General features: G+C 37.6%; 1 protein-coding gene across 4 annotated transcripts in view; it reads left to right on the top strand.

The window, feature by feature from the left end:
* Positions 1-1,205: 1,205 nt before the first annotated feature.
* The window catches only part of LOC136828354 (monocarboxylate transporter 14), a 167,992-nt gene continuing 148,151 nt past the window's right edge, over positions 1,206-21,046 (top strand). The window contains exons 1-2 of one of the 4 annotated variants that reach the window (XM_067086286.1): positions 1,206-1,639; positions 15,782-16,688. In XM_067086286.1, the coding sequence (XP_066942387.1) occupies positions 16,638-16,688 (51 nt within the window). In that variant the 5' untranslated portion in view covers positions 1,206-1,639; positions 15,782-16,637. Of the gene's footprint in view, positions 1,846-15,781; positions 16,689-21,046 lie in introns of all 4 variants that reach the window. The other 3 variants (XM_067086285.1, XM_067086283.1, XM_067086287.1) reach the window with 3 other exon arrangements.

The following is a 21,046-nucleotide window of genomic DNA, read 5'->3' as shown; positions in this document are numbered from 1 at the left end:
CAATTAAATAAACCATAAATGTATTTTATCATGCAACCCTGACTGTAAATCTTAGGCTAAATTCGATGGCACAGATAGATTTCTGTGGTCCAAGTTGTTTTGGAGCAAGTTAATTTTCATTAAGTAAACCCAAAAGTTTTGATTTTTCAGTCACGAAATTACTAATACTCCTTATAATTAAAACATTACCATCTTGACTTGTACGTTTCTAAATGTATACGTAAAGCTTGTCCTTAACTTTTTGGCGCTTGTCATGGAATCCAGTGACTACCGGTACGTTCCGAGAAATAAAATGATGTTGGTAGTTTTATCTTTATACTGATTACATACACCTTATTATATATATATATATATATATATATATATATATATATATATATATATATATATATATATATAATTATAACTAGTTCACGGAGATATGGAACGTGATGAATGTATAAATAAAGGCATTTGCTTATATATATATATATATATATATATATATATATATATATATATATATATATATATATATATATATATATATATATATATGTATGTATGTATGTATATATATATATATATATATATATATATATATATATATATATATATATATAGTAATTGATTCTTAACTGCTGATATATCTCGGGATGAGGTTGCTAACCAATATTTTTCTTCCACATGGAATGATGTACCATTACACCCAATTAACCCCGTGTACACAAAACCAGAATTTGGGTCAGTGTATGTGTACGAACGTGTCATATTTCCTGTAATGAGAAACCCTAGTCATCCTCTCTTTGTGCATGAATGTATGTGTAATGCGTTGTTTTCTCCAAGTTGATCTTTTCCTCACTGGTCAAAGTGTGAGTCAAGTGTCCTATTTTAGCTCCTTTCTGGCTGACGTGATTGTGAGAAACTGGTGTGAGATGAACTCAATCCATAGTTTTCAAATAAAGTATTATACTATCCCCCTGTCCTTCTGCTCGGGTCTGTATGAATCTATGGGGTCTAATGCCGTGTTCTCGATTTTATTTATGGTACAGCCTGTTTATCTCTGTGACTGTTGTCAACACGGATCACAACAACAGATTTCTCATATTACCTGCCAATGAGATTTGACCTTACAGGTTGCAACTATTATAGAGATTTTATATATAAAGTCTTTGTTGTAGTGTTATGCTAGTACGAAATACTGGTCACTAATTGATGAAGACAGCAGAAAACGCACCTACTTTCACCTTAATGAAATAGTACTACTGGTGCGAGTGGAAAAACTCGTGATCTACAGTATTTGAAAGAGAAACTGGACGACTTTTAAATCTGATATTCGCGATGCGATTGATCAAGTGTAACCTGGGCCAATCTTCACAAGTCACTGAGCCGGCGTAGAGCCGAAATTTAATAGCCCAGAATTTTGACACCATCTGTCACGTGGCCATGACGAGAACAACAGACGATCGCGGAGGAGCCTTTCAAGAGTCGTTTCTCTTTGCCAAGCCAACGCTGTAACAACCAACAACGTCCCCACTCGACCCCTCGTGCCCCTACCGAACCCGCCTTACGTTTTCTACGGCATTTTTCACCCAGGGGAGGAGGGAGCCAGAGCTAAAGACCCGACGCCTGGCTAAGAAGATTCAGTTGTGAACGAACCGTGAGTGTAAGCAAGTGTGTTCGGTGGTTGCACCAGGGCTTCCTTTGACTGCGTGTTGCTATGCACAGCATTTCTCTTTTAGAAATGTACCCTGGAAGTCTTTGTGAGAGTTAGCCTAGCTGTGTAGTTTGGTATAGAGCGTCCGCGGTATGGTTTTGAGTCTAAAGAACGCTGGTATTATCGGTTGAAAGGATTCAAATGACAAAGTACGTATATTTAGATGCAGGCAGTTCAGCGAGTACACCTTATACTCAATGTGCAGACCTCCAAAGACAGGGAACAAGTAGTTTTTAGAGACCCTGTTGACCACATTTTCGAAGACATGTTTGAGAAGACTTGATTATGCACCTTGTAATATAGAATACATACTGTGTAGATTATATTTAGAGAAATTCTAAATGAGACATTGTTTTGCCAACACGTCGAAGGAAGCGTTCTAGGATAAGATGAAAACAATGCCAGCCATTATAGCGTTAGGTTCACGAATTTTGTTATTGATAAGATTCACCTCTTGTTTAAAATGTGTACTCGAAATACCCTTTATTTTCCCAAATACACACGAGTGTTTTACTCGATGCGTAAAAGATTGTCGTCTTTGAGGTAGACATGTTTTTCAGTTTCATGAATTGCAATGACTGGGCAAGAGCTTGCTTTGTGGGTTCCATTTACCAACCATATTGCTCGTTTAAGACGCGACCAGGGAATCAAAACCTTGATGAATAGCAGCCGTTAAAGGTTTACCCCGACCAAGGTTATGTGGATATATTTGTCGTATTTCATCATTTTTATATTCGTGCATGTAGTTTGAGAGAGAGGGAATGTGAGTTTTGGCATTTTAAAACGATGTATACGGCATTTGCCACATTTTTGTTGGTTTGCTCATGTGGTTCATAGGAATGTGAATTGTTTTACGGTTAAAGGCAGCTTAAATTCGTTAATTGACGGAGTGTTATGTATGCTTGGATGTAATAAGTCTACAAGGAGCCACGTTTATGTTTCGAATAATTTATGATTGTTTTTGTATATGTCATTGCATCAGCGTAATTTCTGCTGGTTTTATATATGTATATATATATATATATATATATATATATATATATATATATATATATATATATATATATATATATATACTGTATTATGTGTGTGTGTGTAGAATTTGATTAACAGATAAGCTAAACACCTTTGTAATGTGTTCAGTGCGTAAATAATTTAGGTGTATCCAAACGAGAGAACAAGTAGGCCGAGATAAAAAGGTCTTTGTCATTAAAAACACAGATATTAGTGAATGTGACGAGTAAATTCAATTAGTGCCATAAAAATGACGGTAATATAACAGTGGGGGGAGAGGGCTACTCCCGACCCTGGTAACATCTTGTCCACCACGGTACCTTCATTTTACTTATATAGTGGCGAGTGTTGAAAGGGGTCTGACCTCGGATGTGACCGGCGTCAAGGCAGAAAGTGGTGTTCCTTGTCCGTGGACCATTGTTGTTACACACAGTAAATTAGTATTCACATTGCGTTTCATATAGGAGGTATTTAACTATTTATAACTGTAATACATGTGCTGTAGGAGTGAAGTAGTGGCTAAAAGTTGTGTGTTGAGTAATCGTTAAGTAAGGAGACCAAGTCGAATGGAGAGGGAAAGAGTGATTGTGAATATTGTGAGGAGATAACTACTGAGACAAATTAAAAAATAAATCTCTGTTAGGAAATGTGTAAGAGGCACGGCCCGGCCATTTTCGTTTCGTTCTAGTTACTTTCTTTTAGACTTGATTGGAAAGCAGGTAAAAGTCAGCATTTTACAGTGAACTTGACTTCTGATAATATATATATATATATAATATATATATATAATATATATATATATAATATATATATATATATATATATATATATATATATATATATATATATAATTATGTAGTGTATATATTTTAAACTACCAGTAGGTAGCAAATGATCACTTTTAAACGCATTTTTTATTTTTTATGAGACATTTTAATATGTGGCATTTCTCGTATGTATACTCAAGTAGGACGCTACGTACCTGTGCAAAACCTATGACCTGAAGACAATTAGTCGGGCAAGACATCTTAAACTCTTCATCAAGTCCAGATTTCGAGGAGCCAGGCTTGATCCGAAGTTTCCCGGTACAGAGAGAAGGTTTTTTAAGTGCCAAGGAAAGAGGGGCAGGAAGAAAGGTACCAGCAAATTATTGTACAGCTGGCAGTGCTTGTTGCTCTTTTTAGCAATTGCTTTCTGTGGCATTTTAAATCTTACATTCGACGTTGTGTGTACCTTTGTGCGCCCGCGCTCTCGTAACCCCAAAATCAAATGAGCTTTCAGTGTTGAAGAGGCGTCTATGTTATCATCAGCAGGGCAGTTCTATAAACATCATTTTGTTTCTATTAGCTCGAGTCAGATTTGGTTTTGTTCCTTTAATAATCTCTTTTCTTAGACGCTATGTTGTTTTGCTGCTTCAGTTATGTACATATTTTTTCCTGTTACGTTTTTCTGTTTGTCTGCTGTATATATTCAAATATTATCCCTTCTCATTTCCTGTAACGGTTCCTCCGCAAACACGCGGTGCCGTTGTTGAAGGTTGGATGTTTGTGTTCGCTGAGACGAGATAAATTGTTTATGAATTTGTATTACTGTATGTACATGATTATCATGAAAAGGAAGTTTTTGGAAGTTGTTTACCTGCACACTTCACATGCCTGTCCTTCTGTTAACTGGGAAACCATAGAAGGGTCATGTTGACAGTTACCAGTGCTGAAGCTCGTAGGGTCTAGCTGGTAGTACGACTCATAAACTGCAAGGTACCGTTCCCATAGTATTTCTGATGCAGCTGTTTTATGAGCCCCTTACGTTTGCTGGTTTGGTTAATTCATGTCCTTTTTTTTTTTTTTGCTTCACTTAGCCTATGGGGAATTGTGTATATGACAAAATTTGCTGACCCCACAGAGCAATGTTGGTGTTTATGGACCAGATGAGACGCGTACTGGAGGTAAACACTGCTGTTTGGTTGGTCAGTTTAGGCCCGGGTTAGGATGAAGCTGGTTTAGCTGGTCAATGTTCTGCACGGGCCCTTCCCCCAAGGCGGGCCATGCGCAAGTGTAGCAACGGCTGAAAAGGCATTAGGAGGCCTGGTATGGACAGTCCACTCTTCAGATTCCCTTTTCACTATAGGTCTGTTCATGACTTTTGTTCCTATCGCCAGTGGAGATTTGATTTTACTATAGCACGTGATATCCCGATGCTTGGATGTCCATTGGGATGTTGTAACTTTTACTTACAATGTAAATGAACGTAGCCTTTATAAGGAGTCACGGAGCTCGGCGGTTGTCGGGTAGTTGATTTTTGTTGCCTTAAGGTTGTGCTTAGTCTACCGTATAGATGGGAGATCCTGTTTTTTATTTAAAGCGGTGTCCCGGGGATACATTTTCTGACATTTACCCAGCATCCCGTAGTGTTGGAGAGAACATTATAAAGCTTAAATAAGAATAACAGAATTCATGTAGTTTTCTCAATGTGGCCAGTGTTTTTATATTCTATCAATCCTGTTTTATGTTTTAGTGTAGAAAACTGATAGCAAGTAAATCGTAACTTTCATGAGAGGACGTTAATGTGTTAATTCCATACAGGTTAAGAAGAATGCAACCATGTTGTTTAAGTTCAATTCTCTCTCTCTCTCTCTCTCTCTCTCTCTCTCTCTCTCTCTCTCTCTCTCTCTCTCTCTCTCTAATGCGTAAGTAGGTCTGCTGATAGTGTTTTATTTCTCTTGTCATTTAGTTCACATTCCACGCAGTTATTTATTTAGTATTTTATGCATTTGTCAGCGTGAATTGAACTGATAGCTTAAAATGGACGAATGTTGTGGCGGCCTCTTGCCCAGTTTATAGCTCCATTGTGTTGACAACTTTGTTGTCGTTGGATTAAGCTGTCTCTTTGCCAACAACACTTTCTGTGTTTTTGTTTTCCATGTTTTTTTTTTTTGCTCGGCTTGTCGGCATGGGCTCTCAATGAAAGGTTAGCCTATTTCCAATAAAGTTGGTTGCTCCATGCGAACGAAGCACGGTTTAGGCTAATGGAAAAGGTTGAAAGATTCTGATTAACAGGACGTTCTGTTTTCTCTTTGCGTTTTTATTAATGTCTTGTTAGACTCGACCCCTTTTTAGTTTCTGCGAGAGTTCGATTAGGGTCACACACGCATATTCTTGATGCTTTTTTTGGTATCAGTGACTTCGTGTCATTTCTAAGGTCTTCATCAAATGTGGAAACAACTTTCTGTTCGATTATTTCCATTTTGTCGCTAAGCGCTGTTTGGAAAGTTATCTTTAATCCGTTTGTTGTCGTGTCTTGTTTGTGAAGTCGTCATACCTGTTTTAACCAACTGTTGGCAGTGGGCGATCTACTACAATAGTCAGCAAGCAAGAAACGCAACACATGCTTCGGGGTTTTAGTATGGACATTGTCTAACTTTTATAGATGGCCAAACCTGTTTTAGTTTTTGGTAAACGAAAAGTATTGAGATGACTTTGCCTGCCGTCCGCAATTTTTCTGTCCGCCCCCAGATTTTAAAAACTACAGAGGTTAGAGGGCTGCAAATTGGGATGGTGACCATCCACCCTCCAATCACAAACATACCAAACTGCAGCCCTCTAGCCTCAGTTTTTATGTTATTGAGGTTAAAGTTAGCCATGACCGTCCGTCTGGCAGCCCTATAGGTGCCAACAACACAGGCCACCACAGGGCCGTGGCTGAAAGTTTCAGGGCCGCGGCTGAGTTTCATGGCCCATGGTTGAGAGTTTCATACAGCATTATTCGCTGTACAGAAAGCTCGATTGCGCCGAAGAAACTTAGGCGTATTTTTTTTTTTTTTTACTTAAGCCTAAATCCCAATTTCAATCTTCTATTGTGTATCTGAAAAGACTTCGTTCTTTGTTACGTTGTACGACTTTCCAGAGGTTGTGGTAGTAGGTAGTAGGGGTTTGCAAAATAACAGATGTGTTGGGAAATGAACGTGTGAAGTTGGAAACCTTGTTGGTCACTTGTTCTTTGAGGTTGCGGTTAGTGGGCTACTGGACGTTAGTGAAATTCAGGACATTAGGCTGAGGCCTCCGGTAGTAGACTTAGTGTTATTCTCGATGGTTAAAAATCAGTGACCATGATTGATTCTTTGAAAGACTACTAATTAGCTACTTTTGTACAGTGCAGATCTGGGAGCTTAATTCTCCCATCTATTGCTGTCCGTCTTCGTCATTCATTCATTGCTGGTTAGGAACTGCTGGGTGAGATCGTTTATGGGAGACTTATCTCCAACTACTGCATCTGGTATATAAATATTTTATTCTTAATCGAACGCGAGCAAGTTTCACCTTGGAGAAGAGGTCTCTCCAGATTAATGTAACGTTTTGGATGCATGAAAACACCGCGGCAAGTCCTGTACACATGCTGACATATAGTGTTTCGAAGCCTTCATAATCTCAAGGCGATCTATTTAGTGGCATTCCATGCTGCATCAACAGAGACGAATCTCGACAGCTTAAGAAGGGAACAGTATTTGCAGAAGTAATTGACATACCTTTAGGTGTGCTCAGGCGCTGAGTATCAGACATGCAAACCTTGTTGAAATTCTATGCCCATTGTTAAAAGCAGTGACGTGAGTGAATACGGTCCTCAAGGTCCCTTGAAGCATTAGCTTCAGGAGGCCAATGCCCTCGGAGAGGCAGTCGCATAAAATAACGCTTAAGAATGTGTGGCACTAAAATTCAGTAAAGTGCCTTGGCTATGATAGGCTATGTCATTTATGCTATAAAATGGGCCTAATTTTATGCTATTATTTGGCCTTATCCTTGCTCTTCAAATGGTACTAAACATTTGGAAGCGTTTCTGCTGTCTCGTGCAGTGTATTAGGATAAACGATTCTTGAGATTATACATAAAAAATGTAATTATGGTTTTTGACAAGCCAGTATGTTTATGTTAACGTAAGTTTAATATTTTGATATAGTGAAGACACTTGGTAACTCATAAGTGTAGAAAGTTGAATAACATCACTCACCGAATATCTCCAAAGGGGGTAGTGCCGTCAGTGCACCTCTTGCGGTGCACTGTAGGCATTACTTAAGGTTCCTTGCAGCGTCCCTTCGGCCCCTAGCTACAACCCCTTTCATTCCTTTACTGTACCTCTGTTCATATTCTCTTTCTTCTATCTTACTTTTCACCCTCTCCTAACAATTGTTTCATAGTGCAACTGCAAGGTTTTCCTCCTGTTACACCTTTCAAACCTTCGACTCTCAGTTTCTCTCTCAGCTCTGAATGACGCATCATATTCGTAGGTCCCAGCGTTTGGTCTTAGGCCAAAATTCTAGATTCCATTCCATTCCACACCGAATATGATTATAATCACTTTCAAATTCGGCGTGTAAAAAATCTTAACTTTCTAAAATAATAAGTTAAACGTAAATCTTTAAAATGATCATTACCAAGTGCGTTCACTACCAAACTTAAGTTAACTTGAATATACTGGTTAGTCTAAAGCTCATAGCTTTTTTTAACATATATTCTTAAGTATAATTTCTTCCAGTATATTGTAATGAGACAGTAGAAACGCTTCCATATGTTCATTAAAAATGCTGATTAACGTAATGTATGCACATACGTAATTTTATATATATACATATATATATTACATATTATATATATTTATTATATATATATTATATATATATATATATATATATATATATATAGTGTATATGGGTGTGTGATTATAATAAGTGATACGTGATTTGTATCTCTCATAACGACACGGACAAATGAAATACTATGATACATAGTGGCATATATATATCGTGAAATCCGACCGCAATGTATCAGTCCTTCGTTAATGGCTTTTAGACAGCCGAAACCGGTCAGGACCTACATCCAGTATTTCATTTTTCCAGTTGGTTGCTATATACAGTATATATGTGTGTGTGTGTGTGTGTTTGTATGCATAAAGATTTATGGGTTGAGTATGCTTTTTTTCTTTAAGAACTGTCATTAACCTTAGCATTGAGTCGTTGACCTTAGTCCTATTGGAAATACTGTTTCATTTCGCGCTTCTTGTGTGCCCAAGAGCAGTTTGGTGGTTCAAAGTTTTCTGTAAACTTGTGTGGCTGATACTTGTATCACTAATACTGGATCGTTGATTTTTATTTTTTTTGTGTGTGTGTGTGTGTGATCGTACGCTCACGTATGCGAGAGAGAGAGAGAGATAGAAAGGGAGGAATTTTTATACATTATTGAAGATCAGGGTAGGATTCGGACGAACAGTTCAGAATCATTCAACGGAAACCGTGCCATCACTGCAAAATCTGTAAAAATAATGGCAGTATTGGACATAATTCCACATTCTATAAGCTAATTTTTCTTTTACGAAATAAGAATGTGTTGTTTGGCATTCGATAATCGTTAACTTAATGAGACATCATTAGATTTTGTCCCGTTCGTTTTAAATCTAAGGAACCATTAGGCTGACATCCTAATGGGTTGATCTCGTCGTCAGCTGGTGACGAGTGTTTTAACTGATATAGAGGAAAGTTTTATTTTTTTATTTTTTTTTTAACCTGGGTTTGTGAACAGCCCAAGGGGTTCAGGAGAGGGGCTTCTAGAGCTATTTATATCGCTAAAATTTGTTTTAGTTTGCACACACACACACACACACACACACACGCACACACACACACACACACACACACACACACACACACACACACACACACACACAGATTGGTTTTTTGTCCTTCCAGAATTTGGAATTGATAGGTTTTAGCATTGAATAGTATTTGTTTCTCCTTCATTGTTTGAAGTATAATGCTAGTAGAAAGTACAAGTTTCTATTAAACCATAGTTGATTTTATTTATCGCTGGCCTTGTGGTCCTAATTCTGTGATGTTATCATTCCTTCCGAAACCTTTGGGATTTTATTCCTTCCGATACCGATACTCTCTTATTATGATTTTCTTGTAGTCTCTCTCTCTCTCTCTCTCTCTCTCTCTCTCTTAGAAGACAATTGATTGACTGATTGATTGAAATCTACCTGGCGTCATAACAGGAGACAATTGTGTTCATTAAACCTCATGTTCAGGGTTTTTATTTTCTGAAACAACTGTCGGAACATAATATTTTAATTTAATGTTATCATAGGTGTTCGGTAACTCCTTCTGTAGTGGTGTATCTTCTCACTGCTTAGAAAGTAACGCTTGGTTTTCCAAGATTCAGGTTACGAAATGTTATTTCTGCTTTAAAGTACAGTGTCGGATTATCATTTCTTCTTTCAAATTGAAGGAGTTAATTATGCTAGGATAGAGGTCCGTTCATAAGACACGAATAAAGTCGCTTGAGATCGACGGGAATATTAAGGCTAGCGTACATTCTCTGGCAAACTTACGGAGTCGTAAATGTAAAGAATTCTCTTTCCCTTTCAATGAAAATACACACACGTATAGTATATATATATATATATATATATATATATATATATATATATATATATATATATATATATATATATATATATATATATACGTATATGTGTATATATATATGTGTATATGTATATATACCGTATATATGTGTGCAAACATTAAGCTACAAATGTCGTTTGATATCCAATTCGCTCTACCTCTTAAATAATATCGAAGGGGAATTATAATTGCGAAGTGGTCCGTCAGATATGATTTTAATTCCCTTCGGTATTATTTATAAGTTAGCTTAATGTTTGTGTATATAAAATCATAACGATGTGATAAAAATTTTGTGTGTGTGTATATGTATGTATGTATGATAACTTCATTTCGTCCACTATTATTGCAAGGGTAGATCAAACTCCCTTTCACCACATTATTAAAAAAATGATGTGGACACTTTGCTTGAGTCTCTTAATGAATCTTAATAACAGCATTCAAGATGGTGACCGCGTGGTACCTTTGATGCTAATGATATTGAAGGGACTCTTTTTCTCAGAGACTAAAAGATTGGCCGTGAACGAAAGCTAGCGTAATCTTTTGATGCGCGCTGAGTCTTGCAGCGTTCCGCGCGCGATCTGGAGCTCTGATCTTAGATTTGTGTCTAATCGTTTCAGCGCGTACTCCGTGGATATCGACGACCATCGGATTGCACCGTTCAAACTCCGGAATTTTTTTTCCTGCATATGGTTTCCTCCACCTCTACAGCCTCCATGTTTCCGTCAGGCTTGTACTATACGGGGGGTATTATGGAGTTATACCGTCGGCTTCTTGACTTTGAAAATATGAAAACGATATATATATATAATATATATATATATATATATATATATATATATATATATATATATATATATATATATATATAGTGGTTTTATGGATAGCACATCCTATCCCCTCTATCTCCAGTGACATTACTTCCTCCTCCTCCTCTTCCTCCTCCTTCTTCTTCTTCTTCTTCTTCTTCTTCTTCTTCTTCTTCTTCTTCTTCTTCTTCTTCTTCTTCTTCCTTGTCTTTGCCAGTGAGTTTCTCCTTCAGAGACGACAATGTTGTCGGTCTTAGCTCAAAACAAAACAAACCTTGACCGTGATCTATGTTTTTTTTAGTTTTTTCCTTCAATTTTTGGTACCTGTTGGCTAGCTGCCCTCTGCCGTCAAGGGCAGTTTGTACACTCATCAGAACGTGCTAAAATGTGCTCTCACACATTGGATCTTATCAGTCACACACACACACACACTCACTACGTGCATGTGTGTTTGTAATTAAGGTACTGTAAATATGGTGAACTGACAAGTTGGTATACATAATTGCTGGTAAATGTGTACAATTACCAAGAGGGCGAGTAAATGGGACAAATATTAGCAAGTTAATTACTGTCGCCTGTAATTTCTACATAAAGAAATAGCCAAGTTTTTTTTTGTAAAATAATACAAGACAATAGTAATTTTATTATGAAATCTGAGTAGCTTGAAAAATATTGCAGTATTATTTTGAAAGAAAGGGAAACTTGCAATAAATGAGCATTTTATTGCAAATTATACAGCACTAAAAATGTCATTTTTCGTACTGAAGCGAATGAATACGATGTTGCTCAAAGTAATGATGAAATTTATCATTGCAGGCAAAGTTACTAATAGGGAAAACGTTCTGCACGTTAAGTGATTTTGTATTTACTTTGATTTTAAATTTTTATTTACTTTAAGCTAGCTTTAATGCATTTTAAATTGCACAGATGCATTTATCATTGACCACCAGAAATTGAAATTGATGATTTTGTGGCACATTCCCGAATGGTTAGATGGTTGGTCTAGATTAAGTCAAGTCGTCCATGTGCCAGCAAGAGCCTTTTCTTATAGGTGACCCGTTAAGTGTAGGCTAGTAGAATTAAGGGAGACAAGAGGCCTGATGTGTATCTTTGGACTCGAAACAACCAACAGTGACCTCGAATACTGATCACTGCATCTGGTTCTCGTCTGAATGGAATTTTTCTCCACGTACCTTAGATCTCTTTCTAAGTGTACGGCTGTGCCAATATTCTTGAGTGAAGGGTCTCTGATTTTATAACATGGTGAAATTGTTGGAATTATTGGAAAGCTTTGTTGCCATGTAAAATTACCAGCAAATCAATTTTATGCTGTATTTATCCAATTTACCCACTCTTATTGGTCATCGTACATATTTGCTGCAGTGTTATAGATGATTGCCTAATTGTCATAGTTACACCAACAAACATAAGTTCTGTTTGACTATGCATGTGATTCTCTCTCTCATAAAAAGCTGTCGGCACAGGAAGAGTGGTCGTAGTTCTGATATATAATTTTTCCTCATTGTTTTCTTTTTTCCTACAGGTATTAGGCTATATTTCACTTCATGTTGTAAGGCGAAGACTTAGTGCTCCCAGTTCTGACATGAAGTGCAACAAAGTACTTAATTCTCTCTTTGTTTCAAGTTCTGTCTCATGAAAAACTTCCAGCAACCAAACTATTATAGTTCTGATGTATAATTATACCTCGATGTTTCCTAATTTCTTTTAAGTATTATATCTGTCACTTCATGTTTTGAGCTGAAGATTTAGTACTCCCAGTTCTGAGAAGTGCAGTGCAGTTTTTAATTCTGTCTGTTTCCAGTTGTTTTGAGCTCTTGAGTCGCATTAGAGTGAAAGACCATAGGAGCGTCAAGTGAAAGGACTGCGTTAAATGAAGAGGAAACTGAATGACCTCTAGTTACTCTGTACCTTGAGAAAGGTACTTCACGTAAACAAGCAATGTCCTTCTCAATGTCATGCAGTTGTACCTCTCAGAGCAATCAGGAGTTTTTGTTCCATTGTTAGAATACATTCTTCTGAATTTGGGTTTAATACCGGTGCCTCGTAAAGCGTGACAAGCTTCTCTGAATTTTACAACAGGTCTTGTGAGCCTTGTGTAAAGGCCAGAGTGTCACGGCAAAGGCCGAAAAATCAAAAGTGAATAACATTCAGTCGAGAACATTTTGTATAACATTGAATCTTTTATGAATTTATTCGTCACGCTTGCTGGCAATGACCACCTGATGACGTTTGGCATTTAGGGGAGCTAGTGGCGGTAATATAACGCAGTGCATGATTCATTGTTCACTTAGCTGGTTAGTTGATTGTGTTGTGGCAGTAACCTGACGTAGTAGTTATATAAAGGTTAGCGATGAGTTCACAAGGAACGTCTTACGTCTCTCTCCGACAGGATTGTACGACTCTGTTTTGGTCCCTTTGTTTTGTATGAGATGAGCAGCAATTTGAACATTCCCTCGGATGCCAAGTCGTCTTGAAGCTGTGCCCGGACGGTGCTGAGGCCGAGCCCCTGCCCCGGCCAGGGTGTGTCGTTGTTTACAAAGTAAAGTAATTTGCTTCTAGTAGAGATGTCCGTCCTGTCCCAGGCCCAAGGCAGCCGCCGGCTTGCTTTAAAGGTGCTGTTGTGTGGCTGCTCTCCAGAGGACGGAGTTGTGACGAATTCGAATTCTGCCTCTTCTCGGTTCTGGGAAAGTGGACAACGTTTCTTCATCTTGAAGTGAACTTTCTTTCCTATTTTGTAACGGAGTGGACAAGCGGTAAAGGGTAATCTTTCTATTCCCAAGTGACAAGTGGACCACATTCTGTGAAACTGCACTTAGAAAACTCTTTACTCGAGGACTGGGGCGTCGTACCGTGTGTAATGTCAAATGTTTGTACTACAACCCTACCCCTGTGAAATGAAGATTTGACCTTGGACGATACTGGCAACCTTGAAGACATCAAAAGTTCGACCGTGATCTTGTTTGTGTTGGACAGCGTCTTGTTTTGTGACCGGTATTGTTGCGTTCGTTACGTAACCGGCTTAAATAAAACACCTTTTTGTTTTTGAGCTTTCATTACGTAACTGCTTGCGAACCCTCGATGCCATGAGGTTACCGCCAACTACGTGTTTTGGACTTACAAATTTGGTGAATGGTCTTTTTTATTCGCGGTCCACAAGAGATTGATGATTACGATTAGGCATGGAAAATAACTCTTGTAAAACACCGTCGATTGTTATTATCATTATTACATATTCTAACTGGCCCACCGAATTTAAATTTTAGACTCTTGGGGCTTACCCGATGGATTTTTTTTAACAGAAAGATATTCATCCAGTACCACAATGGTCCCGTGGCATATAAATATAAGAAGCGCAGGAAAAGGTGAAAGGAAAGATCGTAGACCCTGAGCTTTCGTCTTTATTTCAAGACCTGATCACAGCAACAGAGAGGAGAAAAAGTACGATACTGTAACATTACATTCATCTGGTAAAAAAAAAAAAAAACACGAGTAAAGATCAACCATCCAAAGACGAAAGCTCAGAGTCTACGATTTTCCTTTCACCTTTTCCTGCGAGCGCTTTTTAGAACAGGAAGATATAAATTATAGGAAAGGAAATTTGAAAGAATTGAACAGCTAAGTAGAAAGAAGACCAAAGGAACGTTTGAATAGTTGGAGACCGAAAGTTGAAGACTTGAGGTGCACTGTAGGCGGCTACGTCTCTACAAAACACAGCTGAGGACGAAAAGTATTTGCATGAATTTTACCGTTACTGCTAGTACTAATAATTTTCGATGTTTTTTTTTTTTTTTTTTTAGTAAGAAAACGTTATCAAGCCCTGAAGAATCTCATGTCAAAATGGTTTGTTACAGTTATGAAATTGCTTCAGACAGCTTAATGGTTTTATCTATTGAAGGTTTCGTTTGGCGATGAACCTGTTGTATAGTTTTATTTTTTTTTCAGTTTTATAGACTACGAAAATTTATGCAAATAGATCGTCTTTTGTTACTCTTTTAAAGTTTTCACGATGGAGTACATCGATGCATTTTAACTTCATGATTGAGAAATTGCTTCACGATCCGCGATGGTAAAGCGAAACTGAATTTGAGTTGTAAATTTGGAGGCCATTTTATGAATCCATTTGTGGTTTTGAGTAAGTGAGGTCGTAAGGTTGGCAACATGATGTACGTATTTATGATCTGGCGGAAAATTAATGCATTTGTGTTTATAGTTATTGAAGTTTAGGTTCTCATTTTTGGCCAGGTACGTGAGAAAGTGGTGCTGTGTGAATTATCTGGAAAAAGTTAGTTGGCTTCATTTAGGGTGTCGAACGAGAAAGTGTATCCACACTTCAGATGGAATTTCATTTCCTTTAATCTTTCGGTTGTAACTTAATTGTTCAACAGTATTTTCTTTGAGTTTGCCTCGATAGGATGTATATTAGAATGCATGTATTATTTGCATAGAACCTTGTATTTTCACAATTTTTCACGCCCTGTAGCCTCTGAATGCCATAACCGGCATAAAGGAGCCAATATTAGTAGGCTACTGTCGTTGCATGTACTCATTTAGGTGGTGTCCTTGTGGTATAAATATGCACAGTACCAGTTTATACACCAATATTGGTAGGCTATTTTTGTGTATAATTTAGCGGGAATTAGGAAGAATGTCAAAAAGTGCGCTGGGCTGACTGTTTAATTTCTTGAAATATCCATTTATCCTTCATTGAGTTTGTGTGATATATAACATTTCCCTATGATATGCAACTCCATTGATGTTTGAATTAATAATATATTCCCTTGCATTTCGTTTCAGATTATTTCGGAACATATTAAAGAGGGAAATTGCATCAGCTGAGTATTTTTATGAGTTTTATTTGTGATTTATGTGACTGAAACACTTCGTAGAAAACGCGACGGTTGAAACCACATGACGTCACGGCATCCTCCTGAAAAAGGAAACAAAGAACGTCGCAGTTCTCTTGACCTGATTGACTTGTGAGAACTGGGCCCCAAACAACGCAGTGGCTATACGTTTCGAAGAAAAAAACTAAATAAACAGAAAGAAAGACTGAAAAAGGAAATCTAATTGTTGGCGTCCCCCTGATACGCTCCAGATCTGCCTCTACACCCCCGTAGTGGTGTGTACCCTTTCCGAGTACACCTACACCGAAACTGGTCAGTTTCTGGCCGTTGTGATCGCTTTGCACCGCAACGGATAAAACTGGCCTGTCATAGTCCTCGCGGTATCAAAACAGAGCCGGAATTGAACTAAAAATAAATAAATAAATAGAAATTGCCAAACTTAACAGTTGGGTGAGTGGCGAAACAGGAACTCCATCTCGCGGGTCTTATTTTCGAGGCTAACAAAAAAACACGTTACAGATGAGTGTCTTTAACTAAACCCTTTGGAGGGTTGAGGTTCACTCTGAAACCCTTCGAAGAGACGCCATTCCCCTCGGCCGTCAGGAGGTTCTGCAGGGCGCCGTCGTTGGTTGCAACCCTTCCAGTCGAACCACCTTCTCCATCTTCTGTTTTTCAAGCCCGTCTCTCTGTAAGCACCAGTTGCAGGACCCTTGTTGCTGCTGCTGCTGTTGCTACTGTTCTTTCTTCCACTTCTTCAGAGTCAACTTCTTCAGTAGCAGCTCCTGGTAAAAGAAAAAGTCGGCGCCATGCAGGGAAAATCTTCAGGACCACCTAGGATCAAGTCGGAGAGGAGTGTGGTGAGTACTGTATGAAATTCACGTTGAACTCCAGTATAGCCTATGTATTTCGTGCGATTTGGTTCATTTGATGCTTGTTAAAACGTTCATGAATCACCGAGTTAACTTCTGGCACAGGTAAATATCTGCTGAGCTATTCACGACCTATCTTCCAAACAACCCAATTAAGGTCTATGGCAATTACTTCCTCAAACTATAGAAAAAACTATTTGATCGCCCAGGGGTTAGTACTGAACACGGCGAAACAGTGACTCACCTACACTGTTTCGCCGTGTTTAGTACTAGCCCTTGATGGGTCAAATGTAGAAAATGGGTGGTAGATATCATAACATGGTAGCACCGGTATATTTATAGATATGTATAATTCTGGTCATTTGAACATGGTAGTGTTTTCCCGGTAGGATGGGCCTCGGTAAAATCATTGTCTAACGTTGAAAGGAAAAATGAAAGCGAGAAAGACTGTTCACGCTGGATTTATGAACCGACGAACAATTACGTTCTCATGCAACGTTCAGGTCAAGTAAGGTCACGTTATGAACGTTTTGGTGACGTTAAGGGGTAATAAATCTGTTTAATTGAACGCTATTGAAGATCGGCACAAAAAAATAAACAATAAAGGAGAGGAGTGTAACCAGATTAACTAAACCACCTCTGACCTAACGTAAACTTACTTGACCTAAACGTTGCACGAGAACGTAATTGTTCGACTTACATCCCACAAAAGGAAATCACATATTTGCTGCTGTACAGTATTAAATTGATTGCTGCATTTGTTGTTCATTGAAGCTTAACACCCAAGAGAGAAAGATGAATAATCGTTGTAACTGGGATTCATAAAAAAACCGAGAATAGTCTTGAACTGTTCTGTTTAAATTATTTTTTTTTTTTTTTTTTACATTTTGTGGTTCTCAGATTAGCAAGTGACGGTTTTGTATTTTGTATGATATTGATCTTTTTACATAAGAATTAAATTCCAAAACACAGGTTTTATTTAGTTTATAACTGGTATCATTATAAACAAAAGCATCATCAACAGATTTATTGATATAATTATCGTTAGAAGGACTTACGACATGCCTCTTACCCCGATGTTGAAGTATTTCTTTAAAGAAAAGCACTAAGAAGCAATGATTTGATTTATAATTCCCTCCCCCCCTTTTTTTTAACACTGAGACCCTGAAAAGATCCCCCAAAGCGAAGGTGTCCTGAGGTAGCTTTGCTGGTGGAAAGAAAAATCAGATCCCCCAAGCGAAGGTGTCCCGAGGTCTCTATGCTGGTGGAAAGAAAAATCATTCTCTCGTCCTTGTAACATAAATTCGTTCCCAACCATTTGTTTTTTTAAGTGTTTGTGAACCTCGCTTATATTGTAGCTGCTTCTCGCTCTCTGTGGAAGTTGGTGCCTTCATGAGGCTTATATAATTGTTGGAGTTATTGCTGATATCTACAAGATGAAAATTTCCTTGTTGATTTTGACAATATAAAGGTATGATGGAGTATAGTATATCAGTAGGATATACAATATATTATACACACACATATATATATATATTATTTATATATATATACATATATATATATATATTTATATATATATATATATATATATATTTATATATATATATATATATATATATATATATATATTTTATATATATATATATATATATATATATATATATATATATATATATATATATATATATATATATATATATATATATTTATATATATATATTTATATATATATATATATATATATATATATATATATATATATATATATATATTTATATATATATATATATATATATATTATATATATATATATATATATTTATATATATTTATATATATTATATATATATATATATTTATATATATATATATATATATATATATATATATATATATATATATATATATATATATATATATATATATATATATATATATATATATTCGTGACAATAGCAACGTATATAGACTGATACTGTGCACCGTTAAATAACTACTACCCTGGAGTACGCTGCAAACACACGCCCATTAGGACATGCATATACGTACTCCTGGGAGCCATGTGTTTCAAACTCCAAGAAAACACAATAAATTGACCCATCTCCGCAGCCCATCATCTACCGTCTCGTCTTGTCAGAGTTCCTCGTGCTGTGTTGCTAAGGAGCCGAGGTGCGGATTTTTCATGAACAGAAGCCGCGTGGTTTGATTCTCTCTCTCTCTCTCTCTCTCTCTCTCTCTCTCTCTCTCTCCTCTCTCCTTGCCTTGGACTCCGAAAGGGAGGCGTGCCAAGTTTCATGGCGTCTCGGCCAGGGGCGGTTCTTTCTCCCCTCGGTTCCGAGAGTGGGGCGGTGGGGGGGAGTGGGTGACACTGATGTTATATATATATGGTTCTTTGAATTTTATTTAATTTTTTTGTTTTTGTTTTATTCTCTCATTAGACGTGATATAGATGTTTTGGTGGTTGCGGAGGAAAATGTTGAAAAGGGTAAATCCTGTGTACGTTGATGAATGTAATCCACGGGGCTTTTGCGATGACAACTTTCTCTCTCTCTCTCTCTCTCTCTCTCTCTCTCTCTCTCTGTCTCTCTCTCTCTCTCTCTCTCTCTCTCTCTCTCTCTCTCTATATATTATATATATATATATATATATATATATATATATATATATATATATATATATATATATATATATATATATATATAATGGTTATAAATGTAATTTCTTGTAAGATGGTTCCAAAATATTAATTTAACGCTTATTGTCCTCAAAAATATCTTGCCGTACGCTAGGCTATACATTCTTGCCTCTTTATCCTTTCTTTCTCTTCTTCAGTTTTCTGTTTATATATCCAGATTTTAGACGGGTATTCCTTTTGGGTATTGCTGTCAAGAACTTTCTTTCATTGCGTCATGTTTCCCACCCTCGGATTATTTGTACATGTTACAGGCTCTAGGTTCAGTTCGTTTTAATTTTTCAATCAATAACTTTCGGTCTGTGGCATTCTTTGGTCTCTCTCTCTTATTTCCTGATTCGTGCAAACTGCCTCCTATCTGGAGACGGCTCTAGAATCACTTATCGGTGAGCGCTATCTGTCAAAACACTTCTCTGGTCTAGCTGCATTGGGCAGTCGTGCCCGCTTCTTGTTTCTCTGCCCTGTAAAAAAGTTAAGTATACCTTAGTTTTACCAGACCCCTGAGCTGATTAACAGCTCTCCTAGGGCTGGCCTGTGAATATCCAGAAGTGCCAACACCTCCAGGCATAATTTCTTAAGTTCTAAGTTCTGCAGCATCCAGGCACACCTGTAGAAGTGCCAGTTCATCAAGACAGTCGTCTGGAAGTGTCAGCGCATAAAGACAATTATCAGGAAGTGCCAACGTAACGAAACAATAATCTGGAAGTGCCAGAAATTCCAGATACATTCAAAAGTAGGGCTCTCAGACACGTTTGTAAATGACAGGGCTGACAGGCACTTGTTAGCAAGTGTCAACACAAAAGCACAAGATCAGAATTGTCATCGCATCCAGGTGCATGGAACCTTTGTATGTGGCAGTTCATCCATGCACATTTCCAGTCACATGTTGTGAAGTGCCACTTCCTTGCACACTTCCAGGCACACATTCGGAAGTGCCAGTGCGCCCAGATACATGTTTGGAAGTGCTAGCACACCCCCACGCACACGTTTGGCGTACTGGCGAATCCAGGTACTTTCAGAAGTGATAGAACACCTAAGCCCATAATTCCGATTACCAGCACGTTGGGAAATGACAAAACAGCCAGGCATGCGATCAAAAGTGCCAGATACATTCAGAAGTGCCACCATATCCAGATATACATTCAGATATACATATCCAGGCATACATTCAAAGCTCCAACATATCTGGACATACATTCAGAAGTGCCAACTTATCCAGGCATACATTCAAAGCTCCAACATATCTGGACATACATTCAGAAGTGCCAACTTATCCAGGCATACATTGAAAGTGCCAACATATCCAGACATACATTCAGAAGTGCCAACTTACTCAGGCATACATTCAAAGCTCCAACATATCTAGACATACATTCAGAAGTGCCAACTTATCCAGGCATACATTGAAAGTGCCAACATATCTAGACATACATTCAGAAGGGCTAACTTATCCAGGCATACATTGAAAGTGTCAATATGTCCAGGCATACATTCAGAAGTGCCAGCCTATCCAGGCATACATTCTGAATGACCAACATATCTAGACATGCATTCAGAAGTGCCAACATATCTAGACATGCATTCAGAAGTGCCAACATATCTAGACATGCATTCAGAAGTGCCAACATATCTAGACATGCATTCAGAAGTG

The sequence above is a fragment of the Macrobrachium rosenbergii genome, chromosome 42 (genome assembly GCF_040412425.1).
Source record: "Macrobrachium rosenbergii isolate ZJJX-2024 chromosome 42, ASM4041242v1, whole genome shotgun sequence".
Classification (NCBI taxonomy): domain Eukaryota; kingdom Metazoa; phylum Arthropoda; class Malacostraca; order Decapoda; family Palaemonidae; genus Macrobrachium; species Macrobrachium rosenbergii.
The sequence above is the reverse complement of the archived record's forward strand: the minus strand, read 5'-3'. Positions and strand labels throughout refer to the sequence as shown.